We start from the raw sequence: 26,428 nt of genomic DNA, 5'->3' as shown, positions 1-26,428 counted from the left end.
TATGTGCCTAACTCCTCTATCATTATAAAAGATTTGATAAGGCCACACTGACTTGATTATATGGGGCTGACATCAGAGCACAAGTTTTTCAGTCCAAAAAGTTTGTCACCATATTGTTCCTTTGGGTAATTCAATTCTGAAATTTCATGGATATGGATTACTACATGCCTAACTCCTTTGCCTTCTTGGTAGCACTCTGGCAGCTTGCCTAACTAGCTGGTATGTCAAAACTGTTTCGACGTCCTGTCAGATTTGGCACGCTGATTGTTCTTAAGATAATTTTCAGAGACAATACCAAAGACATACTATGGAAGTTTGTGTTCTTTTAGGACTGTCACCACCGTACACATACACTGTGATACACATGTACATCCTACCACCAATATCAAAGACAAAGTGAATCTCAAATACAGAGTTCACCAGGGTCAGACGTGCAACCAACATAGGCGACACAGACAGTTACCGAAGTTGCACCATCTATGTGCCTAACTCCTCTATCATTATAAAAGATTTGATAAGGCCACACTGACTTGATTATATATGGCTGACATCAGAGCACAAGTTTTTTCAGTCCAAAAAGTTTGTCACCATATTGTTCCTTTGGGTAATTCAATTCTGAAATTTCATGGATATGGATTACTACATGCCTAACTCCTTTGCCTTCTTGGTAGCACTCTGGCAGCTTGCCTAACTAGCTGGTATGTCAAAACTGTTTTGACTGCAGAGCTTTCTGGTCAGTGTTAGGCAAACACATTAGCTTGCCTAACTGATCTACAATGATAACAGTACATGATGTTTACCTAACTATACATATGACGTATAAGTCCTGACCAGGAAGCAACAGTGAATGACAAACTGTGTGGCACACTTCAGGCTTAACCTATCAATTATCTGTCAAAATTATCTCCCATCCATCATAAGCAACCAATGCAATTAGCACAGTCAGACACACAAACCCACAACCCAGCCACCCAAAACTTCCTTACCCTGAGGTAATAAACACGCCATCCAGGGCTGGAAATACTTATGTCTACATACCTTGCCATTATTTCTTTAACACCTGAATATATAAACCAAGTTACGAACCAGAGCAGATAGACATCAGAAGTAACATGCACAGCTCTAATTCAACCTGCATATACAGGTGATATTTCTAGCCCTGCAATCTGAACCTACCGTAGCGGTGTATGGGTAGGACTCCTCAGTATCCAGTCCCCCGTTAGCCTTGATGTACTGGAAGGCCTGGTCCATCAGACCACCCCCGCACCCCTGGTTACCAAAGTCCTTGGAACAGTCCACCAGCTGCTGTTCACTCAGGTCTACCAGCTGACCTGTCTTGTTAGCGTGCTGTCCCTCCAGGGACCCCGTCTGGAAAATGGTACGGTCCAGGGTTTAGCATCAACCTCTACATAACTTTTCACAGCTCAAAATACTTCTATGGACAAATGGACTACCAAAATTTGGTCAAATTGGCCAGGTGGTTCTGATGTAGAGGTGGTTACTTGTACAGGCTTGACTTCAAAAAAATTTTTTTAATGACTTACCGTACTGAAAGCCCAGCAAGATCCACACTCTCCCTGTAAAATGTAAGAGAACACAAAATGACAAGAGCTTCAAAATGTTAACATTCTCAGCAAACATTATGAACATGGCTAAGTACTTGGGATGCTCAATTTCTTAGCATGTATTTTCTAGTTTATAGTTAAAGGTAGGATGTAGAGCTGTGTACCGGTACGCAGTACCGATACTGTACCGGAAAAATTGATTAGGTACAGGTCCAAAATACCTAATCCCTCAGTACCGGTACTGTACCTAAACAATTTCACACTAATTTTATGCCTATTTGTGACCTCAAATGTGTAAATAGCTGGTCCACAATGGGTCCCTGTGTAAGGACAGTGTGTTCATGAAAACAAAAACAACTTAGTTTTGCCTATATTTTATCTGAGCATTCGCCATAAACAAAGAATAAACCTTAACTATCAAGTTTATTTATGTTTTTTTGTTATTGAAGGAGTTCAGAAGAGCATATAAATTGGTCGAATTGTTCAGGTACAGGTTCAGGTCCGGACCTGTACCTAAACCTGTGTACCTGTACCTGTACCTGTACCTAAAATTTGTTTAGGTACACAGCTCTAGTAGGATGTATCATTTGAAAAGTGCTGTCATTTTTATAAAAAGTTTCATTCAAGGGTTGTATGGTTGCAACTCAAGACCTTTGACATCATACTGACCTGATCTTTGACCTCTGACACCATGTGAGAGTTCCTCCAGTCCACAGACTTGGGGAGAGTACCATTGTCATCATCATCCTTCAACTCTGACCCCAGCAGAGGCTTGTTGACTTTCACGATCTTCAGACATCCTCCCATGATCCTTTGGTGGAATTCCTCGTGGTGCTATGGTGGTAGAAACAGAGGTGTGAGAATATCATATCATAGTCAACGTTATATTTAAAGGCTAGGCCACAGGAAATAAATTTCAAGGATGACATATGTATGTGCAGAGTTTTCGTCAGATTTTGAAAGGTACATCCCTACTTAAGTATTACCCAATGGGTGACAAGCCTGCAACCCTTTCCGGTAGCATACATATGCAGACTCCAAATTCTAATAAGTAGACCAAGATTTAAAGTTAAACATTCAGGATTTTTAACCACTAGACTGTCAAAATTTGGATCGTACACAATGTTGCATCATAGTTGCAGGAGGACCTAAGGTCTGAAATAAGGCACATTAAATGTCCTTACCATGTCTCCAAACTTGTTCATAGCCAGAGTGTAGGAGTGCATGCCCAGACTGGCCCTGATGTTGTGCTCTGCGATCTTGATGGTGTTCTTCTCAAAAATGAACCTGCGGCTGTACTCTTCAGCTTCTGTCGCATATTGCTTTCCTGGTGAAATATAGAAAGGAAATGTAAGAACGAAGTACATGTACTGAAGAGGATTTTCACATCCAAGACAAATGTTTCTCAACAAGTTGAAAGTCCCTTGTCATTGGGAAAATCTAAGCTTTTCTTGTAACTCAATTATGACAAATCTACAAATTTATCATGGTGCTTACCGTGTTGTAGTTTCCACATTTCCCACTCCTTGTTATGAGGTAGAACTCCGGCAGTTGCCATGGAGATCACAGCTGCAAGGACCAACAGCATCATCTTGACTTTGGTAGATTTCTGTGGACAAGAAAAGAATACAATTATTTCATTTCTCAATAGACAACAGTCAACAGTGGTAACATCAGTGGTGTTCTCGAGATTCTTACACTACAAAACTTACTGGAAATCTCGGAAAGATTTGGTGGTAAAATTTTCACTACTCTTCACTGCAGATTCAAGACACCAAGATACGTTTCCAACGTACATGTATTTAATAGTATATACTACTGTACTAGAGAATGTTTTCAAGTTTCAACTGAGAACTGTGAAGTTAATTCCCTACGAAAATACACAAATTAACAGTAAAGCAGACAGAAGTTAATACAGATTCCATACATTATAACCTAACAAGTATATAACTCCCTCACCACCACAGCTCACCAAGCCCCTGGGAATATGAAGTATGCAGTGTGCATATGTCTGTTTTGCTTTAAGTACTGTGAGAGCAGGAAATGGCTTAGTAATGGTCACATGATGTAATGACCACCTGATTGTCAGGTGGAACATCACAGGATATTCTGATGAAATCAGTGGTGAAACTTGCATCGCAACAAAAACAAGTGACACATCGATGAAGTTTAGACTTCCAGGTAATAAGCAAACTGTTACTCAAGCAACTGCATACTATTTGAAAATGGTCAGATGTTTCAAGTACAGTAGTGAGTAGCATTCACTACTTTTCGTCAGTGACTAGCTACTAGTACTAGTTGCTTGCCGGGTAACTAGTTTCTTGTGTAAAACAATTGACAAGTTCTGTACACCAAAGTATTTTTCATAATCATGTCTGATCCCCGGCTGAATAAAGATATCTACAAACATGCAAGCAGATTAAATGTAACCTGGATAATATGACAAACAAAGCCTTTTTTAATATTCAGAAGCCCACAGGGGATGTCAGTGAAATGTCACAATACACTTCTGAGTTGTACATTGTATGTGTCACAAGACATTGTCACCTGAGGCTATTGTACACACACCTGGTGGGAGTATAGAATTTCCTGTCACATGATAAACAGAAAACAATAGCTTGTCATTTCTTTGTTCTACCGGCCAAATTGAAGAGGAACGTTTTGTACAAATCCGTGAAGTATAAAACAATATAGACAGCATTTGAATAACTGTAAAAAAAGACTGGAAGTAAATCTTTTATAGCTAACATTGTAGTTGATACTTTGAATTAATTTTACACATGTGTTTGTTGGCCAGTTCTGGTTATAAGGTACTATTTTTTTCATTTAGTACATATCAATTGCTACTAGTACTAGTATATCCTTCAAGTCCTTGTCATAATTTTAGTGACACTCTTCGTCTAATCTTGTGTCATGTGAAAAACATCACATGATGCCCAGAGGTAACATGGTAAATGTCAGTATCCTGTTTAGTCTGAACAAACAACATAATCAGAGTGTCTAGTACCACAGGTGAGCTGTCCCCAAAATTCTACCATTAAGAAAACAAAAATAAATGGTTCAAGTTCAAATTTAGTTCTTTTCTTTTTACAATCTACTACTACTAGTATACAGGGGGTTCTGTTCTCATGATCATGTTCATGTTGTGTTATTTCTATGTTGGTGTTCTCCGTCTACAACTTGTTGAAAACTGCCAGTAGGTGACATGTACTTGTATCCCTGGTGAAATATATAAATTGAAACAGACCTCGGACATAGGAATATGTGTAAGAGGTTTTGATGCTTTACGCTTAATTACAAGACACAGTAACACTTTCTTTGCCACACAAAATCTACATGAAGTGGCTGACTACAAAAACACACAATGGAATTGGTCTATGAAGGTGTTAAACACCAATCAGTGGGAAGGACAAAGAAACACTTCATACCTGAATATTTTCACACCTATCTAGTATGCAAACAATCTCTGACCAAATGTCAGGAAAATACTACATGTAGTAGATTGTGGTGTTTATTTTTTCTAACTAGCTGTTATTCGAAACAACAAGTCAACAAAAACAGTCAAAACACTGCAATCTGTTCTCTCAAACTCTCCTCTTTACACCTGGTACTGGTGTTAGCTGTATACCGGTAGTCTTTGTACATGTATTGCCAAACTGAATGGCTTTTTATGCCTATGTGTGTATTGTGGAGCAGCTTGCTACTGGAATTTTGGACCATTGACAGCACTGTTCAAACAAGCTACGTTTCAAGCTTGTATAACCAACACCTGGGTTACAGCAAACATTCAGGTGCCCCTACCTCTTGATTATGTGTTGTCAGAATGATTTGCAGATATGATAGCACTGAAGTGTGTATTTTAGAATGATCATGAAGAAAATGATAGCATGTGTATGCAAGCACTTAAGATATTCTCGACTCTGTGGTGCAAAATTTTGCAATCAATTTTAGCATATTTCCTATACCTGTTTCACGCTTCTTTGCCACTGTTACCACATAATCATAATTTCTGGTGAAGCTTGCTTGCCTATTTATATAATACAGAGAACCAAAAGAGCTAGAAATCTTATTAAGATAGTACTATATCTCTTCTGCGACGGAATACGTGACCACAAACGCGTACATATTGAAGTTCACTTAAAAACGCATCAGGTATTTGCACGTGACTTAGCCAGGACGCGCCCCCCACCCACTATAATTTCATACGGAAGTTACAGAGAAAATTACTTCTTAGAAACGCTACCAATTTCCGCGATCCTCTTACCCCAACGGTAAGGATTTATATGAGAAATACTCAGACCGGTGAAACAAATTTACTACAGTAACGACGACGCCAAAGAAAATGTTATGAAAGAAACAAAAGTAAAACCCTTGGGCTAGTAGTACAGTATTACATCATGCTAAAATTGAGGTCAGAAGAAACGACTTTAAAACATTTTTTCTCTCGCGTATCAGTAGAGAAAACTGAGAAATACTGCTACCACTGTTATAACCAATATTTGTAAAGATAATCAGAACTTACCAGCTAATACTTGATGTAGAAATAATGGAGGAAATGTGGTGTTGATGTGAGGAAGTCTCTGCTCCAAGTGCCAGTCTGTACTGATTCCCGCCGACTCATCAGCTGACAATTCACGAGTTGCACATTCCCAGGATCCTTTGCGCCCAGGGTAGGTCACGTGGGCGTCAGGGTAGGGAAAGGTCTCGGTAAACCACGTGACTCATCCTCGGCTCTGGTCGGAAGAAGGTGCCCTAAGCGATATCTGGCCGATAGTAGGCTGGGAGCATTCACATTTTCACGTAGTGTGTTGAATCAACCCTATCCTATCCCATACCGATAGTCATGGAGCAAAAATTCGATGCCGCTTTGCCGTACGAACGCCGTGAAAAACTACGTACCTCCCGCCGCCGGCAGTGGTGTCAGCCATTTTTGAAATTTCCGAGCGCTCGCGAACACTTCCGACTTCTTCCGACCAGAGCCGAGGATGAGTCACGTGGTTTACCGCGACCTTTCCCTACCCTGACGCCCACGTGACCTACCCTGGGCGCAAAGCATCCTGGGAATGTGCAACTCGTGAATGAATGAGTCACGTGTCATGTGAGCGTCATGTGACTCTCATCCGGGAGAGACCATTCTTGTCGGAAGGGGTGTTTGCCTTAATCTTTTCAGGTTGGTTAATCGGTTGGTCCATTAAACCTGAACCTCGAAAATTTTGAACCTCATTGGTAGAACTGAGTCAATGAATAGACATTCCATATAGACCCTTTGCGTACACACAGACGAACCCTTCATGACTATACTATCTCGGAAGACTATACTATAAAAGTTCTCCATAGAATTTTTCTGGCCGTACAAAATACACACAAAGCATGAATGATGCACAATTCGAAACTGTTGCAATGCTGTAAGTTTATTGTTTCATTTTCCTTATATTACAAATGTACTCAGAAATAATTTAGAAGCAACCATATAATCACGAGTTTGGGTATTTTTTCTAATAAAGTATACGGTTACCGGCTCCTCCAACTAGGGCTGCGTACCTAAACGCAACATCAGGTACAGGTACAAGTACCGGTACAGAGGTTTAGGTACAGGTCCGGACCTGTACCTGTACCTGAACAATTTGACAAATTAACACGTGTTCTTCACTTTTTCAATCATGACACAAACAATAATAAAGTGTTGACAACTTGTCAGTATCTTCCAATCACAACCCTGGATCAGCCACACTCTCGCGATGTCTCGTGAGACTGAGGATCTCAAATCAATCGACGGTGTTTACGTCTTTTCCAGTGCTAATTTTTCGTCTTTGTGGTAGGATTTACCTATCTTTAGTCATATACATGGTGTAAACTAGCTATTTCGGTATATACTCGTTACTTCATGATCCGGTATTTTGGACCTGTACCGAAACGATTTTTACGGTATTGGACCGGTACAGTGTACCGGTCCGCAGCCCTACCTCCAACTATGTCTGGCCACCTGCTACATAATGTAATCAGGGTGTCCGGTTACCATGGTGATAGGCGTCTGGTCCAGGTCATTGACCTTTGATTGATTAGTTCAGATTTAAGATTCGACCGAGATTCTTCATGCCAAGACTTGTCCACGTCTCTACTTGGAGAGAAGGTTGACGTTCCTGTAGGGGTGAGCTACACGGGCTTACAGGGGTTAGCCTGCTGGAGCTTGATAGATCTTGATGGGGATCTTCACATAGACTGGCCTATGGTTGTACTCTTCAGCTTCTGTCGCGTCTGGCATTCCTGATGACATATACAAAGCAAATGTAAGAAAGAACTACTTGATAACCAATTAGTAAGTTCAAAAACTTTTCATACAAGTTTCACGGTCCTTAATTTGTCCTCAAACTCTGAGGAGGACTTCCATACCCAATGTAAAGTCTCGTGTGCATAACTTACATAAGGTCACGTGTATGTAACTGTACCTCTCGCGAGATTGCGTTTCGAAGGAATTGGTCATTAATTATCCCGATGAAGGCGACAGTTGTCCTTGAAAATTTGCTCTTATGTTGGAATTAAGTTCAACATTTTACTATGATTACTACCAACACATGTGTGATGTGAACTTTCATGATAATGTAATTAATCATTCTCTGGGACCAGGGGAAATATATACGAATTTGAAAGTTCCTTGTATCTGAAATCTACATCCCTACATGGGGGTTTATCATGGTGCTTACCATGTTGTAGTTTCCACATTTCCCACTCCTTATTATGAGGTAGAACTCCGGCAGTTGCCATGGAGATCACAGCTGCGAGAATCAAAAGCATCATCTTAACTTTGGTAGATTTCTGTAGGCGAGAAAGAAAATCTTTCATTTCTCAATAGACAACAGTTTTTTTCCAAACCACTGCTTACATTTGGGAGGGCAAGTCAACAACAATCAAACACTAGAAAATTAGGGTTTTTTTAATTAGTGTAACCCTAAATTAGGGTTAGCATAAAGGGTTACCGGTATATGTTACCCAGACCGGTGAAACAACTTGATCTACTACAGTAACGACGAAGCCAACAAAAATGTCATGATAGAAACAAAAGTAAAACCCTTGAGCTGTAGTATTCCATGTAAACATCATGCTATGGAGGTACAGTGATTTTTTTACCTCCATGATGTGCAGACGTCGCCGTTCCATGGCCAAGTGCCAGTCTGTAGTCTGACAATGAATGAGTCTTGAGAGCGTCATGTGATCTCATCCGGGTCTGAAGGGGTGTTTCTTTCTTGTTGGTTGTTTGCAGTGTTTAAAGAGCATTGGTTGGTACTATCCAAGCAGAGGTTTTGGGTTTTTTTAATAGCTAACAATGATGGTAATAATGAAAACAATAATATTGATAATAACAATATAATAAATGATAATAATAATAACAATAACAAATGGATGAAAATCATTGTCCAGTCCGTTTCAGTCGGGTCTGATTTCAAAGAGACAAGAAATTAAAGCCAAACACATTTCTAACGTCAGACAAGCATCTTTGAAACTGTAAATGTTGTGACAGTAATTAAGAATACATTACCTGTACTTCACGATCCTGTAGTCCTTGCCGTCACCGACATCCCTGAACCCGATGACGGGTGCCGTTGTGATCTGTGGGACAGCCGTCATAGATCGTTGTGCATGTTGGTATTGATAAAAACATTCGAGATAGCATTTGTCACTACCATTAATTTTACTACTTCTCTCAGCAATAAAAGACAAACAGTACTGGAAACTAGACTGGAAACTGTTTGATACAACTGTTAAAGAGGAGGACGGATAATGACAACTGTTGTAGTTATGATAAGGATCGATAGAAGTCGCTAGTGACCTTTCACGGTCTAAAGTCTAATGACCCTCAAGTAATGACATGGTGACATGTGTACAAATGTATCAACCTTTAACACGGAAGTAGCACTTCTCTATTGGTCACAGCTCTATGCAACAGGGAGGTTAAACGGTAGAAAACTGCCAGTTCTTGATATCAGGTTTGGTTATTTTATCTGGAGGACGAGATGTCCCACCGTATGGTTTGCGTGGCAGACTTTGAGGAGTATGCAAATAACAAGCTCGCACGAACTTACAAGGAGTACTTCAGCTCAGGAGCGGACCAGTGTCAAACATTAAAGGAAAATATAGAAGCATTCAAGAGGTGAGTTCTAATGATGCATTATAGTAAAATAACTACTAGTACCTTGTCAGTCTTCTTTCAAGACTCTGCAGACTACTACTATAGCCCCGCCCACCTTCGTAAAAGCGCAAAATAAAAACGTACTTAGCTAGAATGGTAAAATTTGCAAAGCAAATGCACAAAATTTACCTTCGCATGGTCTAGCCAGACAAAACACTGCTCTGTTTATTCTTACTTCAACACATTTATACATGTGGTGAACGGTCTCTCCAACTCTGTGGGACCACCTGCTACATGTACATAATGTACGTCTGGTCCAGACTGTTGACCTCTTATCTCAACGTTTGTTCAGCAGTGTCTGCTGTTGGTTATAATGAATGAACTTATGGATAATAATAAGGCAGCATTGTTGTGAAATTGGCATTGCATAATCTCCAAGCAGATGTTGGGTGAGGTTGAATCATTTCATTTTTAGCTGCCCTTCTGACAGTGACTCACAGGCAGTTTGTCACAGAAAAGGGCAGCCAGAAAGAAAGCCTTCCAACATCTGCTTGGAGATTAGGTACTGCACGCATCACCAAATTTCTGTGATCTTTTGATGCAGACTGAGGATTCGGCCGAGATTCTTGCGTGACGTGTCATGCCGAGACCTGTCCACGTCTCTACTTGGGGAGAAGGTTGACTTTCCTGTTGGTGTGAGCTCCACAGGATTACAAGGGTTAGCCTGGCCAGATGGGGACAGCAAAACAGCTAAAGGTATGGTGTAGATTTGATATTTCTGGGACAGATATATTGTACTTGAGTAAGTTGGGTCATACAAGCTTATGGATGAGAATGGGCTACTAGTATTGTTTTGGGTGGCTGTGCTGTGGGTTTGTGTGTATGTTTGCCTGAACAGTGTAGGTTGACAGCACATGGGTGGGGGAAGATTGACAGGCAGGATGACTGTGCTTATCAGAAGTTTGGAATTTCTAATTCCTTGTCTTAGTTCTACCTCTTTCTTCCTAGCTGCTGCCAAGCTCCACACATGTATGATTGTCAGCACCTACGCCAACAACTCCTTGGAGGAAATCTCTTCAGCCTCGCCTGGAGGCCTGAAGTGGTTCCAGTTGTACATCATGCCAGACAGACGGTTCACACAACGACTGGTTCAGAGGGCGGCACAAGCCGGATATAAGGCCCTGGTGGTGACTGTAGACTTGCCGGTTGTGGGGAAGAGATATCCTGATCTGAGGAACTCCTTCAGGCTTCCACCACACCTGACTGTGCCCAATCTACAGGGACTACAGTCATCAGCATCTCAGGTCAGTATGCTCACTGCCTCCTCTACAGAGATTATGTTTTTACCAGCCTTGCCTTTCTATCAATAATTACTTTCTGGTTGTGGTGTTTGGTTTGCTCAAAAAGTGGTGTGATACCTGATGGAATTACATACTAGTATTAAAATACAGTCCTCTCCACTGTTCCAATACATTCAAGAAAACTCAAAACACTTAATGAAGGTCTGTGAACTTGACCCAAAATACTTCCCAGAAGTCTGAAAGTTCTGACTTCTTGTTAGAAAAGGAAGTACATGTAATTAATCTTTGTTCCCTTTCAAAGAGACTAGGCCACTTGCTTCAGGAATGTTTAAATCCACACTTTCCTACTGACACGACTTAAGAAAACATTCCAGTCCGAGGATGAGCGGAACTATGGCAGTGGTGCCAGCCCCGAGGACCCTGCCCTCTCCTCGGAAGGACATTGATTGGCTGAGCTCCATCACCAACCTCGCCAATCATACTGAAGGGAGTCATGACAGCAGAGGATGCTGGGATAGCCCTGGACCATCCAGGTGTGAAGGGGATTCTGGTGTCCAATCATGGAGGGAGACAACTGGACGGAGTTCCAGCTACTGTGAGTCACAGGAAAGGAGCAACCAAGGACATTAATGTCTTTGGACCAACTATTGTTAGACTGAATTAGTTAACATCTATGCTAAGCATATGCTGCGAATTTGGTCTGAACTGTCTGTTACCATAATGTTGGAGGCTATGGTGACTAGTTTCCATGGTGACAGAGAATCCTGAGCTATTATTAGACTGATTTTCATAGTGATCAACAACCCTGAGTTCTGGTTCTCTTGAGTTAGAGGTGTATGGCCACAAGCTTAGAGGGAGGAGGCCCAACCAGCCAATGACAGTGAGAGACTGCATAACAGAGGCTAGTGTTATTACATGTACTATGTTTGTCTTGTATTTTTCCCTCTTTATTCCATGTATAATTTGTTCACATTTTTACTGTTTGCAGATTGAGGTTCTTCCAGAGATAGTTGCTGCTGTAGGAGGGAGGTTGGAAGTTTACCTGGACGGAGGTGTAAGAACTGGAACAGACGTTCTGAAGGCCCTGGCACTGGGAGCACGGGCTGTGTTTGTGGGCCGCCCTGCCATCTGGGGACTAGCTTATAATGTAGGTGCAGCATTATACATTTGGAATTTCTGGTTTTCTGGACATTGTATTTGTTGTCCCAATGGCTAAGTGGCTTGGTTAGTGGACACTGGTATTTCCTGGCTAGATGTCCCAGGGAAAGGCACTTGTGACCTTGGGAAAGGCACTTTACATGACTTTCCTCAATCCATCCAGGTGTAAAATGGGTACCTGACTTTGGTTGGGGAGGTAAAGTCAGTAGAAGGAGAGGGATGGGCTCTGCCTTCCAATAAACACAGTGAATTAACAACCTACAGCCCCAGAGGATTATCGGATATGGGACCTTTACTCCATACCTCGTATAAGTCGTATTACAGCGAACATTTTATCTCTCACTCAGGGAGAGGATGGGGTGACTGAAGTGCTGAAGATACTCCGTAATGAGTTGGACCTAGCCATGGCATTGTCAGGTAAAACTTATGCTGATTACAAAACTCTTAACTGTAAATCAAATGTCTCGAAGTGAACACATTTTGAACATTTTGTCCTGTTGGTTGTCATAAATTATAGTAACATTTTCCTTACGAAGACAACCTTTTGGCACCAAACTTGCATTGGTTACAAGGATAGGCAGCAGGAAGAATGTTAAATTTGATATTTGCTGTTTTACAGGTTGCAGGTGCCTGGCAGAGATAGAGCGCCACCTGGTGGTTCCAGAGGAGTACTACAGCAAGTTGTGACATTCACCTCTGATAGTTGTGAATCTACCTATAAAACTACTGTGAGCAAAACAGAATCTTTTGACTGACAGTGACTTGACTGAGAAAATTGTATTGCAAGGAAACAAAAGACATCACATAAAAATACTCAGTATCTAGGTTCAATATCAGCTGTCTTTTCTTCTCAAGTATGACACATATGCCTTTTAGTAAGAGAGAAAAATTGAATACTTTGGTAAATGTAAAAGGGCACCAAAATACTAGTAGGTCACAAAAGTTTATATTATTGCATTACACTTGGTTATGTGACTCTTGATGTCACCCCAGGAATTGTAAAATCAATAATTACCAAAAACTATGATGAAGTAGTATGGGAGTAGGTAATACATTTTATGACATGAAACAATATTATACCCTTGAATCTCAGTACAATATTTCATAAAATGTCTGTAGCACAGCTTCCATTAAAGTTAACTCAGTCCAAAATACTTTTGCTCCTGAATATTGGCCTTCATTCTGGGGTCAACGAACTTAGGTACATGACTGAACGGTCGTTTTAAAGTGAAGAATGGAAGCAAATACTGACCGTAACCTTCACTGTCCCTAAACACATGTTCAACACATTCTAGGTCACAGCATTTGCAGTACTGGGTCGTATTTTTAGACACCTTAGAGCCATGTGGCAAGAGTTCCTAAAATATACTGTGATTGGGTCATCCACAGTATGTAAAATGTGTTAATCCCTCACACAAATCTGACTCCTAGAAAAAGATCCTGTGTCAAATGTACAATTGAGAGGTTATCTGCACTAAGACTAGGAATAAGAGTAAAGGTATTTGAAATATTTAGGGCCAAGTGATTTTACTGGGCTTGAATTTCTTCTTGTTGTGATCCTGTTCTGATGAGACCTGAAATATAGTAAAAACAGTATTTGTAAGAGGCATGAATCTGAGAACATTATATTAACTACTATGAGAGATATGTCCATCAATATTTTTGTGCCATGCATACATGTTGTATACTATAATCTTATTAATATAGGTTAGGAGGAAAAAAAACCCTGTACATGTACAATTGTTTCTGAACTTGATAATTTAAACCTACCTCTGAATCATCAGTGCTCTTTCTCTTTTCTGTAACTTGTTCTGTTGTTTCTGTTGCTGATGCTTGAGGTTTGACCGATGTTGGACTTGACACCTTTACTACTCCAGTGTTAGCAATGGGACTGGTGGGGGGACTTCTAACTAACTTAATGGGTGTAGTTTTCTTCTCTGGGTTTGTGGTAAATATGATAGGTTCAGGCTTTGACTTGGACGATGAACCGTTTGATGAGTTTGTGGTTGCAACTTTTGACAGCTTCTCAGTGGGAGGGGGCTTCAGTCTGTCTGCTGCTGCTGTGTTTGTTTCACCGGGAGCCGACACACTTTTAGGTGAGGAACCGAGTTTGATGGTTTTACGTTGAAAATTGACACAGTTGATGGGTGGTTTCAGCCTTGGCTCTGTGGGTGATGCACTCCTAGATGAAGACAAGGAGAAGTGGAGACCAAGGACATTATACACAGATATATATATACAGTATATATATAATGTCCTTGTGGAGACTAATATCATCACCGTTACTAGTATATCAGCAACTGTGTTGATTAAAAAAATGTGTACGGTGAAAACTGTTTACAGCAAAATGGTACAATGAGAAGGGGTGAGAGGAATAATCTTACCTCTTCAGCCCCATGTTCTTTTGTTCTTCTTGCTGACCAGTCTTCTTTGCCCTGAGTTTGGCTCGCCTGATCTGAGCTTTTGTCATAATTCTTCCTCGTCTGTTTAACCTGAAATGATGCAATCATAAGCAGTTGTGAAGAAACTTTGAAAATATGTTTGTACTACACATTCTCTTGCTGACTTAACATTATGCTCATCCAAAATTGACTAAAGGGCACCAATTCATCTATGGAAGAACACGTTTTAAAAAAAACTTGATTCTGGGTTGATCATATCATCAATGGTTGTCTCTTACTCTGGTACCTGACTATTGGTTATCAATATGTTTTTGTGTGTTGAACAATCAGTAATTAGTAATTTGAATAAGTGTAATTATCAGTATTTGCAAACAACATGAGCCTGGAGTAGCCTGGAGGGCCAATACTGAATACACTTGCCAGTCACCAGTTAGAACCCGTGGAAAAATTTCCCTGAAGACAGGTTGGTCCTGAAGGCAAGAATACAGTATACTGTTTTCCCTGAAGACTGACCCTGGCAACAGTCTGGCACCCAGGCTAGTCAAAGAGAAGTTTTAGGAAACACCCTATACATGTATGAACTGCCCATTCAGTTTCAGCCGCTAAACGTACCTGTACTTCCTCTGTGGTTTAGGAGTGACTGCCTTGTAGAACATCTCCACCAGGTGAGCCTTGTCCAGACTCTGGTTACCATGGTGATGCTTCAGGACTAATCTCTGTGAACAAGACAATGACATCTGGATTTGCAACCCCACACTGTGATTACGACACGACATACGTACACTGTGTATAATATCACATTCCGGTTACTTTTATTTCTGTTCCAGTGTTACAGCTGGTTAAGAGATTACAACAGTGAAGTATGATGCAGATGACTAGAAAATAACGCAAAGAATTCCACAGTATTAAAAATCCTTATACGTTATAGAAATCCGGTTGAGTGTTGGAACAGGTGCGGCGTGTTTTAACTTGTAACGCAACCACGCCGCATCGTTCGAAAAACACATCCTGTTTCTTTACTACGTCACAGATCTCGTTCAAAATTTCACAGCAGGTAGAAATCAGTGTTACCTCCGTAAGAATGTCAACCAGAGTGTCTTTACTGAGGATTTCAGGATGAATCAGGTCAACGGCCCGCACTCCCTCGTCTTCCTCTGGCTTCTGGTCCTCCATGTTGGTTGGAATTTTCCACTAATACGTTTTCATAGGGATGATGACATTTTATTCTATGGAATTTTTTTACACTTAAGGAAGATATTCCTGTTTGATATACTAAAGTACATTACTATACATAAAGTAGTATCCCCATATGATAACGTATGCTAAATTTATTCCAAAAGAGAAGAGGTGATTATATGTGTCCTTATGAAAATTTCCCTTTTTAATTTGAAGTGGAAGAATCCAGTCCCAGCATTCTTAGGTGCCACACGTGGGTCAATAAAGGTCACGATGATACAGCATCAAAACGTCATTCAGATATTGAAAATAAATGTTATAATTATCACCCAACAGACCAGCCAATATGCGTTAAAATATCTATATTTTATTCTAAATACAAAATTTGAATTTTCTTGAAAAATCTCGGCATTTAAATTTGCAAACACGAGCTGTTTTATTTACATTTGTAGGTCACTCCTCCCTTTCCTGTACAATGGCGGATACTGAGGAAGGCGGCAGGTGACAGGTTGGTTTCTAACGGTTTCTTCCACTCTCTGACGTTCAACATCCATCAAATTCACCTACACACCTTGCTCTAACCCATAGCATTGTTACGCAACACTTTAAGAGCGCTGTTCTTTCGCTGTGAGTCGATTTTCGGGGGTTGTATCCTTGCAAGTGGGTGGAGCTAACATGGTAGAGATCACAAGATCAGATACTGCACGAAACCATATTTGCATTGCCCACATTGTTTCAATATACAATTTTTATCAATTCTATAAAATGTTGACGACGTATTATGGGGACTCCCATTATTCAGGTCCACAACATATCCCCCCAAAATTCCTTTTCGTTAAAAAATGCAATATTCATGATAACGTTATTGGGCACATTATGGTTTTTGTTTTACCAACAAAGATTATCAATTAATATGTTTTATAGAAATTTATGTCGTTCCGTCTCTGATTTGTTAATGCAGTATTGTTCACATGGTGATGTTGCCAAGAAATAAGATATACTTGCAGGTAACTTACTCCAATTTTCAAATCTCTAATAAAATATAACAATCTTCTTCATGTAGGTTTTCACTTGTTTAATAATGACATCGTGATAGACCAGCCAAAGTACCAAGATGAGCATCAAGGCATATGAGATTGTTCCAGCCATTGAGCGCTCGAAGCTCATTGGTGACAAAGCCAAAACTGCCATCGAATGCATGGAGAGCTGTGGAAAGAACCTGTACATAGGAACCACAGACTGCTTCATCATTCACTTCCTCTTGGAGGAAAAGTCGCAACCGAATGGCAAAATCATGTACAACTCCGAACAGCAATCCCGTAAGTACCTGGGGCTGAAGAAGCCAATCGTACAGCTCAAGGCGGCATCGGCGCTGAACAGGATTCTCGTGCTGTGTGACAGCACGCTGACTCTACTGACCATGTTTAACCTAGAGCCAATCCTGAGTGGTGCAAAGGTGAAGGGGGTGACAGCATTTAGCATTAACGAGACCCCTCTAGGGAACAATCCCTTCAGTGTGGAGATCTGTGTGGCGTATGGGAGGAAGAAGTCCCTGCAGCTGTTCACGGTAACGGAAGACAGGATGGTCGCCACAAGAGAGGTGGCTGTAGCAGAACCACCTGTGAACATGTGTATAGATGGTGCATCTATATGTGTGGCTCTGGGATCACAGTACAACATGGTCAACTTTGAAACTGGCGTGACTCAAGACTTGTTCCCGTATGAAAATGAGACAACCAAGCCACTCATAAAGAGGGTGGGGAATGAAGAGTTCTTGCTAAGCGGTCCCAGTGCTCTGGGAATGTTTGTAACCTCTGCGGGAATCTCCCAACGGCCCCCTCTTCAGTGGTCCGACAACCTCAGCTCCGTGTGTTTCGTCTTCCCGTACGTGCTCGCCATGGACGAAGAGTTCATCACGGTCCACAGCATCCTCGATCAGCAACAGAAACAGACTATACCATTCCAGGGGGGCAAGATCATTGGGGATTTCGAGGGGCGGATCTTCGTGGCGTCCAGCAAAGAGATCTACTCCCTCATCTCGGTCCCGTTCGAGAAGCAGATCCAAGACTTGCTGGACAGCAGGAGGGTGGAGGAAGCCCTTGCTCTGGCCAAGAGTGCGCGGCGGACGATTCCGAAAGAGCGCTTCATCAAGATGTACCGAAGGATCCAGCAGCAAGCCGGTTTCATCCAGCTGCGTCAGCTGAACTTCGGAGAGGCGGCCGAGCTGTTCAAGAGCGGGCAGCTGGACGTCAGAGAGCTGATCAACCTGTTCCCCTTCATGCTTCCGACCAATTCCAACTTCACGCGCTCAGTCCCGCTACTCCATGACATCGCAGATGTCAAGCAGCTCTGCCTGGGGGATGCTGGGAAGATGAAGGCCTGCAAGGACTTCCTCGCGTCGTTCTTGGAAGACGTTCGTGACACGAACCTCGTGGTTGGCTACAAAGAGGAGGTTGACACGGCCTTGTTGAAGCTGTACGCGGAGATTGATTCACCGAAGCTGGTTGACTTTGTGTCTTCGGAGAACGGGTGTTTCATACAGGACAGTGTAGACTCCCTCCAGAAGTATGGCCGCCACCATGCACTCGGACTGTTCCACAAGTACCATGGGGACAATGAAAAGGCCTTGCAGGTACTTTTCTATCTTTGCACAAATTCTTTTTCTCAGCTGTAGCTATGTAAAAAAACTGTAGATCGGATTTTACTTGCTAATTTTTTCCGGGATTGTATCATTAAGTCATGGACTTAAAGTTTGGCAATTTCTGGATTAGTTTCTGTGGGTTGAAATACATCAGGTCAGAAGGTCAGACACAGGAAATGGGAGTGAACCTAAAGGTCTCAGAATCTGACTGGAAGCCAGCAGGAATTAGTTGTTGACATTGGGAATTCTGAAAAGCTAAGGATGGCGAACAGCAAATCTGCAATCTCTGATTTCTTCTTAATCCAGTATATATTTTCCCTCCTGTGTCAGGTGTGGGTGAGTATTGTGAACGGTGAGCTGACTGACCCCTCCCACCCCGGCCTGTCCTTTGTGGTGGAGTTCCTGTCTCAGCTGACAGACCATGAGCTGGTGTGGAGGTACGTGGACTGGGCACTGGAGAAGGACCAGGAACAGGGTAAGTACAACTGCTGTGTTTTAGAATTAGATTTTGAAAACTTTCAGACGTTTTAAGTTGATCCACTACTTTTCATCAGTGACTAAGAACATGGGTCAAAAAACAGTAAAATTTAGCCAAATAAGAAGAATAATTGACCAGGGGTCTTTGACCACCATGGAGTTCATTTTTCCACACAGCTTTTCAAGGGGAATTTTTGTCAATAACCCCCTAAAAGGACTGGCAAAAAGCAGAAAATTATGGGAAATAAGAATACTTAAAGCAATGTTTGCTTGGAGTCATGGGAGATGTCAAAAATCTTATTGTTACTTTATAAAGTTTTAACTTACATGTTATATGTTTCCTTTCAGGTGTGAAGATTTTTACACAGCGTCCCGCCGACGAGCCTCAGACAGAGCGCATGAGGCCGGAGACGATCGTGGACTACCTGCACAGGTACCCACAGGCCGTGGTCTGCTACCTGGAACACCTGGTCTTTACCAGGAAACTGGAGAAGGAGAAGTACCACACACACCTGGCTGTACTGTACTTGGACAAGGTGTTACAGGTGAGATAACACACCTGGAAGGTTAGGCTGTGTTACACAATCTCTCATCGTCAGGGCCATCTTATACCTCTTTAGACATTGGGATTTAAAGGTACTGTAACTTGGTATCATGTTTTGATTTTTTGCCTCCTTATGTAGATGAGGAAGGACCCATCCATCCCTACGGATGAAATGGAACGTTCCAGAGAGAAGCTGAGACAGATGCTGCAGTTCTCCTCTCTCTACCGGGTGGCGCTAATCTTGGGTGAGTTGTTGCTTTCTTGTTAAAGTTGATCTCATTAACATTCAGCAGTCTAGGTTGTCAGTATATCAGTACTAATTAGGTGCCTAAGACACCCTTTGAGTGTTAAGCATTAAACATTTTTTCATTTTCCTCAGGCAAAGTAAAGGAGACGGACATGTATGCGGAATGTGCGATCTTGTATGGAAAGAAAGAAGAGCACGACAAAGCCCTGCGTATCCTCGTGTACAAGCTGAAAGACTACCGTGCAGCCGAGCAGTACTGCGACACCAACGCCAAAGGTCACGACCTTCCATACCGCCGTCGTCTGTTCCAAATCCTCTTGTCCGTCTACCTTGACCCGATGGAAGGCGGGAAAGATTCGCTGGCAGCTCCCGCGGTGCAACTTCTCAACAATCACGCCGAAGACTTTGACGCCGTTCGCGTGTTACAAATCATCCCAGCCCACTGGTCCATCGGTCTCATCCAGCAGTTCTTGAACCGCGCTGTGAGACAGAGCATGCACAACCAGAGGACTACACGGGTGGAGCGAATGTTGGCACGGGGAGAGAACCTACAGATGAAGGGAACGTCAGTGGGGCTGAAGCGAGAGCCAATCACACTGTCGGAAGAGCGGTATTGCCAGGTTTGCTGTAGGCCGTTCAGTGACAACGCGTTTGCAAGGTATCCCAACGGGCTGGTGACACATGTGCAATGTGCGAGGAACAAATATGTCTGCCCTATTACTGGTAGGTTATTCAGCACCAAACCAGCAAAGAAATGATGTTAGCTATGTCCACAGAAAGATTTAGTCTTTTTTTAAGTTTATATGTAATCAGAGTATCAATTACTAGAGTATATAAGTCATATATTTCAAAGAACATTTCCAGATCAGTTTGATTATAGTTTATTGCAATAATGTGGTCCCACCAACTTGCTGTACATAAAACACCCTATAGAAGGATGAGGTACAATTTAGAGATGTAAGCTTACATTGAACGATATATCGATTAATTTATTTTAATGAAAGATGGAACTCATTCAAAGTTATCATTTCTTTGCCAAAAATTATTACTAATGAAAGTATGGAAACACTGAAGTTTTCATCAAATCAGTGGAAAAAGGAACAATCCATGTGATGTGGTAGTGCTGGTAGTTACTAGTATTGTCTTGGATACACCAAAATATAAGATTCTTAAGTTTGTATATCTGCCAATGATACTAGTAGTTACTGACGCAGTGAGTTTGAAAGGAATTTAAAGCTCCTTGGTTTGAAGGATACAGCAAATTGCTCTGCAAATTGTTATATTGCAAAAGTCCAGCAGTTTTAAGTATGGTTTCAAATTAAGTTTATGAAACTGTACAGGTGAGCACAGTCAAAATGTTGCACACATACTTGCCAGGCATCCTATTGTAATTTTAGGGTTGTAGAATTGTAGCACATTCCACACAGTGGCAGAAAGGCACTTGTACAGAGCATAAAATGATTACTCAACAAAAATCCAACATAATACACATATACGTGGTTGGCACTTCAGGAAGTACAATTTAATTCATCAGTGATAAGTGTGGAACTTCCAAAATCAGATCTTATAGCACAGAGATGTCCATGATTATATCTTATGTATACTGATAACGTTTCAGTAGTAAGAAGCAATATATGTGACTATAGACATGTAAGAAAAATGTAGAAGCCTATGTCACTGTCAGTATGTTAAGTAGCATTAAAGCTACAGCATTGCTTTTATATGTTGTGTAATAAAGCAAGTGAACATCCTAAATGTTTTCTGTGGATCAATTTGTTATAACTATTTTGGATGTATGAGTCATATGGCTATGTCATGGCCCATTTCTTCATATATAATGTCCATGGAAGTAAAGAAGTACATTATAAAAGAAACACTTTTGGTTTGCATACTAATATGCACAAGAACCCTATGGCAAAACTGTTGATCTGTATCCTGTCCATACCTCCATTGTTTAAAATGGCAAAACCATATTAGTTTTTCTTGCCATGGTTTTGACAGAGCAATTTCTTAATACAAGAAAAAAAACTGGTTGGTAGAATTAAAAGGAATGTTTTCAAGTTGGAATCTGCCAAAAATTCAACACCACATCCATCTCTATTTGATACCAAATCTGTCTCTGGTAAAATTCTCTGTAGGCAATACAAATATAGTGTCTAAATGAGCCTACAATAGAATAGTGAGGTAGCTTATAGACTACATTGTAGGTACTGAGCATGTGGTGAATCCATCCTAACATAACCAGTAGTTTTGGAGGCTGCAGTATTTTGGCCAGGTATTGATCTTTTTGTCCAACATTATCTAATACAATACAAAACTAACATGTGAGGACAAATCTTACTTAAAGCCCCTAACTCGCAGTGGAAGTTATGGCTAAGTCATCTTTGAGAACCAAAGGTTTAAAACAGAAGATTTTATACATCTTCTGATGCTTATGCCCCATCCCCTTCACTAGACACTGATCGCTGAGGGACCAAAACTGCATTTGTGTGATCCTTGATTTCATGATTGATTGATGATTGGTTTATTAAGAACTTACATAATCTGACAATGGCGGTAGATTGCTATGAGTATGATGCAAGATGTAAAAGTATGACAACGGAACAAAAAACTTGTTCCCTAGGAAATTCATCGAGCAATCTGTCAAATTTTAGCCTCTGTGGTCTCAGCCTCTAGTGAAAAGGGGGTGTCAGGGAATGACAGTTGTGAACTTAGTTGTCCTTCTTGATGTGGATGAAGGTGTGCACGTATCCCATGCCGTGGTCGGCGGGTGCAGCCGCCACCTCCGCCTCGTACATCCCAAAGAACTTGTCCACGATCGCTGCTTTCTCTGCCGCAGAGCGACTGTCAGACAGACCTGGAACAAAATGGCAAGGTTGGAGATACTTGCGGTGACTACAGCTTGATGACTTTACATGTGCAGTTTGGAAAAAAGTTGCCAGGGGGGATCATATTTTGGGACAAATTGTTCCAAAAATGCTGTAATTTTCCTGCTTGGAATGAAGCTGCCTACATTTGTAGCTTCCAAGCTTTCATTAAGTACTAATGAAACATGTAAATAGAGATTTTTAACCCTTGGCTTCCTGTATTCCTGCTGGCTCCCAACAAGCCATTTGCTGTGTCTAACCTTTGGGCTGTCATTCTGCCTGTCAATCTTCCTCCACCCACATACTGTCAACATGCTCATGCCTACATGCTTGAGAAAGTTGCCTCACCTGACAGGAAGGTGTGGTTGCTCCAGGTGCGAGTTGTGGGGATGAACCGTTTGGCGTGAACCTTGGCATCGCCCCCCTCCCGCATCCAGCGTGCCCAATATGGACACTCTGTCACCTGATGTCAGAGAAAGATTAGTCAACAAAACAAGCCATTCTACAATCCATACATATAATGCTATATTAGTCATGTACTTTTTCATCCAAAAAGTATTCTTGGGTTAGAACAATGGACACAAAACAGCATTCTCCAAGCAGAGGTCTAAGCTTCGGCTCATTTTTGACAGGTTGTTAGGTGATTTTATTGGGCTTACTTTTCAGCCAAAACTTCTGACGGCACTTACCCTGGAGTGGGGCCAACCTATTAAAAGCTGATGTTCAGGTGGCAAATGGTAACTGCCTGACACATAGATATTGCCTGGCCAATTTCATACTGTCTTGTGGCCACCAAAAGATCTGATTGGAGATACAAAACTTTACCTTAGTCTCCACGGAGACCAGAGACAGCCCTGCCTTCCTGACAGGTGACGACTCGTCCTTGAACGGAGCGCTGACCTCCTCCACAGAGCGGTAGTAGTTAATGAAGGTCGTGTTCACAAACTCTTCCTGAGGTAAAAAAATGGAACAAAAAACTATTGATTTCAAACCTCTAACATTTATAGTATTTGTGAACTTCTATTCTTGTTTTATTCTTGGTCTACGTCTGGCACCATGTCAACGGGTGACTGCCAACTTCCTGCTGTCTCTCTGCCTGCTTCTGGAACCCCATTTCCTGTATCTGACCTTTTGTGGTCTATGTTGAGGCTATACACTGCACAAATGCTGTCATTGACACACAAGCAAACACACACACAAGCACACACACACACACCTGAGTGATGGTCCCTTCTTGCACCAGCTTCCTCCACAGTGATGTCATCCGCTCGAACATGGACTGCTTCTTGTCCGTGTTGCCGAGGTAACGACCTTTCTCATCCACGCAGAAGTTCACGATCACCAAGTGACCCCCTGAAAACAGGACAGACATTTAGAGTGGAACTTGCTGCCACCAAGTACAGTAGGGGCACAATAACTTGATAGCTTTAAACACAGTTAAATGTGCAAATGTTGGTTGTAAAAGATTGTTTGGTGAAATATAGCCAGCGCTAGCTGCCGCCACACCGCAAGCCTAGGAAGCTAGTATGTTATACTGGCTGTACAGATACAGATACAGATACAAGTTTCTATCTCGACCAAGGGCAACCACTTCCTCAGCCTCTTTCCATGATATGCTGGCTCTTCTCGTTGGTACTTCTATACCCAGGAGAAACTTGTGTACCTACCAGGGGCGAGTTCCTTCGCCCTGTGCATCAGGTTCTGTTCCCAGTCCAGTGCTGCCTGTGCTGCAAACAGCTGTTTCTCCTGGGGAACCCCCGCAGACGTGTGGTGCAGCGCGTCCGTCAGGTTACACGGCTTCTTCTGCAGCCAGTGCATCGCTGTGGCTGAGAAACCCAGGTCCACAAAGTTTGGGGGGTAAGACTAAGGAGGAAAAACAGAAAAGTCAAGTTTACTCTGAAGTGTTTTAAAGACCTTGTATGCAAGTGTGTGCTTTTTAAGACAGTATGGCTAATAGAGTTCAATCAATAAGAATTTTTCCTGCTATTGACAGGCTAAAAATAAGCAGGACTGCTAAACACTGATTTAAGACTATAACATGCTACCAAGATGTAAAATATACACAAACACATTACATGATCATACATGTGCCAACACTATACCTGCGCGTAGAATGAAGTTCCACAAGCCGTCACATAAGTGTTAGCAAAGTCCTTGAAGTAGCTGTTGTTCTCAGGCATGGGCAGGAGGCCTTGAAGACGCAGGAACAGGGACTTAAAGTCGTTGACTGGCTGGTCCTCATAGGCCACGTGGATGGGGAGGGCATCTCCATACTTTGCTCGTAGAAACTTGATGACCTGTTCAGTTAAATACAGGTGGTTTTTATATCAGTATCCATTCTAGCTAAGGGTTGTTTCAAGAACAAGAAATCGGAGACTTCCAAGAAGTATTTCGGCTTTTGTGAATTTATTGGAATGAGGAGATGGTACGACTATGAATCACAATGTGCATAGTAGGACGAATAGAAGCTCCTTGGTAGGACAGAAACTGTATAGCGTTGGAGGGTGACTCATGCCATCTGCATCTTCCTGAATTTCCCCATGTTGACCTCTAATTCCTGCTGGCTCCAGGCCATATTCTAGGATTTTTTAGCTCATTCCATTTCCAGTGTCTGATATCTTGACCTGTCATTCTGCCTTCAGGACAATCTTCCCCCACCCACATTCTCTTGTTTGTATATCGTCTGTACAAACATTCTAGTACACAGAAACACACCCAAAACAATACTTATGCAAAATAAGGAAGAAGACAGCAAGGGCAATGCGGCTGTCAACTCAAAATGAAGAATAACAACTGATCACTCCATGATAATTACATGTAGTTATCATTCACGCACCTGATACAACATGGGCATGGAAGTCCCTCCATCAGCAGTTCCGTAGTCTGCGATGGTGAACGTCCTCCCCGTGTCAAGGTTCATGGAGTTGATCGCGTCCATCACGATGGGAATGGAGGCCTGGATTACGTTGTAACAGCCGATGGTGTTGTCGGAATAAAACCCCGAACCTTCGGCCCCGTAGGGGACGTGGCTGTGGGGGGTCGTTGACTACAGATGTGGAAAACGAGCGATAATGTAACAATTTAATGGCAAAGTTCTTAATTCTAAGTTCTACTTGAGTAATGAGGAGAGTAAGTGGCTGTAAATAAAGAACTTCGCTGAAGAATATAACCCAGGTGTAACAAAACATTTCAGAGCCATACATCTACTTGGAGAATATTTGACCTTAGCCGAGTTGACAAGGCCCCGCCCACTCCATCCCATATATGGTAAAAGAGGTGTACATTACCTGGGGAGGGGGGAATCGCCTGTAACCCTGGCGTAGAAAGTTGCCAGTGAATAAAGATAGCCTGCGATCTCCCAAAACTTTGCTAAGCTTAGGAGGCAACACTATGGCCTGATTTTCCAGGAACTATCAGTAACACGTCTGCCATCGGTGGCAACAGTGGTTGCCGGCAAGTAATTTTCACACTTGCTCGATGCTTTCCCCCCTCGGGCCCCCTGGCTTTTGTGCGTTTGGCCATTTGGCAATTCTCCAACAAATACAATCAAGGTCTCCAGTATGAACTATAAACGAAGACGAAGCTAAGACTGCACAAACCTCTTTCTCTGCCGGCATCTTCGTGTTTTACCTTCCAGTCAGTCTATCACGCAAAGTTCACGTGTTCCAGTGATTTTCCACAAAGACAGTCCCTTCAGAAGCGCCTCCATGCGATGGATGTGAGTATCGCACCCAACTTGGCAGAGGTAAGCGGCAAGCAGTGCACGAGCGCCACCTTGCGGCAGAAGTTCACTGACAAAACTGTCTCCGTGCTACAAATGTTCTCTAGTTCCATTAATTCTTTCAGCTGGTTAGTTTGTTGCCTTGATAACGAGGTTGTTCAAAAATACTAAAAAGATTTAACAGATATGATATATTGAGCCACA

General features: G+C 41.9%; 4 protein-coding genes and 1 pseudogene across 7 annotated transcripts in view; 2 read left to right on the top strand and 3 right to left on the bottom strand.

The window, feature by feature from the left end:
* LOC109469267 (cathepsin L1-like) overlaps positions 1 to 8,380 on the bottom strand; it is a 15,341-nt gene extending 6,961 nt beyond the window's left edge. The window contains exons 1-6 of one of the 4 annotated variants that reach the window (XM_019767756.1): positions 6,088 to 6,192; positions 3,063 to 3,174; positions 2,750 to 2,892; positions 2,235 to 2,399; positions 1,545 to 1,577; positions 1,177 to 1,368 (exon numbers count right to left, since the gene is read on the bottom strand). In XM_019767756.1, the coding sequence (XP_019623315.1) occupies positions 1,177 to 1,368; positions 1,545 to 1,577; positions 2,235 to 2,399; positions 2,750 to 2,892; positions 3,063 to 3,156 (627 nt within the window). In that variant the 5' untranslated portion in view covers positions 3,157 to 3,174; positions 6,088 to 6,192. The other 3 variants (XM_019767757.1, XM_019767755.1, XM_019767758.1) reach the window with 3 other exon arrangements.
* Positions 8,381 to 9,105: 725 nt separating this feature from the next.
* Positions 9,106 to 12,902, top strand: LOC109469315 (annotated as a pseudogene).
* A 54-nt stretch (positions 12,903 to 12,956) lies between these two features.
* On the bottom strand, positions 12,957 to 15,767 carry LOC109469294 (ashwin-like). Its single transcript, XM_019767799.1, has 5 exons — positions 15,623 to 15,767; positions 15,164 to 15,267; positions 14,534 to 14,641; positions 13,920 to 14,331; positions 12,957 to 13,723 (listed from the first exon to the last, which is right to left on the bottom strand). Exons 1-5 carry the CDS (start codon positions 15,722 to 15,724, stop codon positions 13,661 to 13,663), a joined length of 789 nt encoding a protein of 262 aa, XP_019623358.1. The 5' UTR covers positions 15,725 to 15,767; the 3' UTR covers positions 12,957 to 13,660.
* A 383-nt stretch (positions 15,768 to 16,150) lies between these two features.
* Positions 16,151 to 20,601, top strand: LOC109469241 (transforming growth factor-beta receptor-associated protein 1-like). Its single transcript, XM_019767713.1, has 6 exons — positions 16,151 to 16,235; positions 16,791 to 18,359; positions 18,699 to 18,843; positions 19,194 to 19,390; positions 19,529 to 19,634; positions 19,769 to 20,601. The coding sequence occupies exons 2-6, from the start codon at positions 16,842 to 16,844 to the stop codon at positions 20,392 to 20,394; spliced, it is 2,592 nt and encodes an 863-aa protein (XP_019623272.1). The 5' UTR covers positions 16,151 to 16,235; positions 16,791 to 16,841; the 3' UTR covers positions 20,395 to 20,601.
* A 528-nt stretch (positions 20,602 to 21,129) lies between these two features.
* LOC109469073 (gibberellic acid methyltransferase 2-like) lies at positions 21,130 to 26,120 on the bottom strand. Its single transcript, XM_019767458.1, has 8 exons — positions 26,103 to 26,120; positions 25,340 to 25,549; positions 24,606 to 24,800; positions 24,171 to 24,366; positions 23,720 to 23,856; positions 23,329 to 23,454; positions 22,852 to 22,966; positions 21,130 to 22,493 (listed from the first exon to the last, which is right to left on the bottom strand). Exons 1-8 carry the CDS (start codon positions 26,118 to 26,120, stop codon positions 22,348 to 22,350), a joined length of 1,143 nt encoding a protein of 380 aa, XP_019623017.1. The 3' UTR covers positions 21,130 to 22,347.
* Between the last annotated feature and the right edge of the window lie 308 nt (positions 26,121 to 26,428).

Source organism: Branchiostoma belcheri, unplaced genomic scaffold (assembly GCF_001625305.1).
Source record: "Branchiostoma belcheri isolate BF01 breed outbred unplaced genomic scaffold, Haploidv18h27 scaffold20, whole genome shotgun sequence".
NCBI lineage: Eukaryota > Metazoa > Chordata > Leptocardii > Amphioxiformes > Branchiostomatidae > Branchiostoma > Branchiostoma belcheri.
Note: the sequence above shows the minus strand (reverse complement) of the source record. Positions and strands in the feature narration are given on the sequence as shown.

What these genes read in the sequence shown, in the direction of transcription:
- LOC109469294 (XM_019767799.1), bottom strand. Translation starts at nt 15,724, where the DNA reads ATGGAGGACCAGAAGCCAGAGGAAGACGAGGGAGTGCGGGCCGTTGAC. An exon ending in TGGTTGACATTCTTACGGAG is followed by an intron (nt 15,268 to 15,622) that starts GTAACACTGATT and finishes TCTTGTTCACAG; the next exon opens with AGATTAGTCCTGAAGCATCA. An exon ending in AGAGCACTGATGATTCAGAG is followed by an intron (nt 13,724 to 13,919) that starts GTAGGTTTAAAT and finishes ACTATATTTCAG; the next exon opens with GTCTCATCAGAACAGGATCA.
- LOC109469241 (XM_019767713.1), top strand. Translation starts at nt 16,842, where the DNA reads ATGAGCATCAAGGCATATGAGATTGTTCCAGCCATTGAGCGCTCGAAG. An exon ending in ACAATGAAAAGGCCTTGCAG is followed by an intron (nt 18,360 to 18,698) that starts GTACTTTTCTAT and finishes CTCCTGTGTCAG; the next exon opens with GTGTGGGTGAGTATTGTGAA. An exon ending in ACTTGGACAAGGTGTTACAG is followed by an intron (nt 19,391 to 19,528) that starts GTGAGATAACAC and finishes CTCCTTATGTAG; the next exon opens with ATGAGGAAGGACCCATCCAT.
- LOC109469073 (XM_019767458.1), bottom strand. An exon ending in AAGAAGGGACCATCACTCAG is followed by an intron (nt 23,455 to 23,719) that starts GTGTGTGTGTGT and finishes TTTTTACCTCAG; the next exon opens with GAAGAGTTTGTGAACACGAC. An exon ending in TGGTCTCCGTGGAGACTAAG is followed by an intron (nt 22,967 to 23,328) that starts GTAAAGTTTTGT and finishes CTCTGACATCAG; the next exon opens with GTGACAGAGTGTCCATATTG.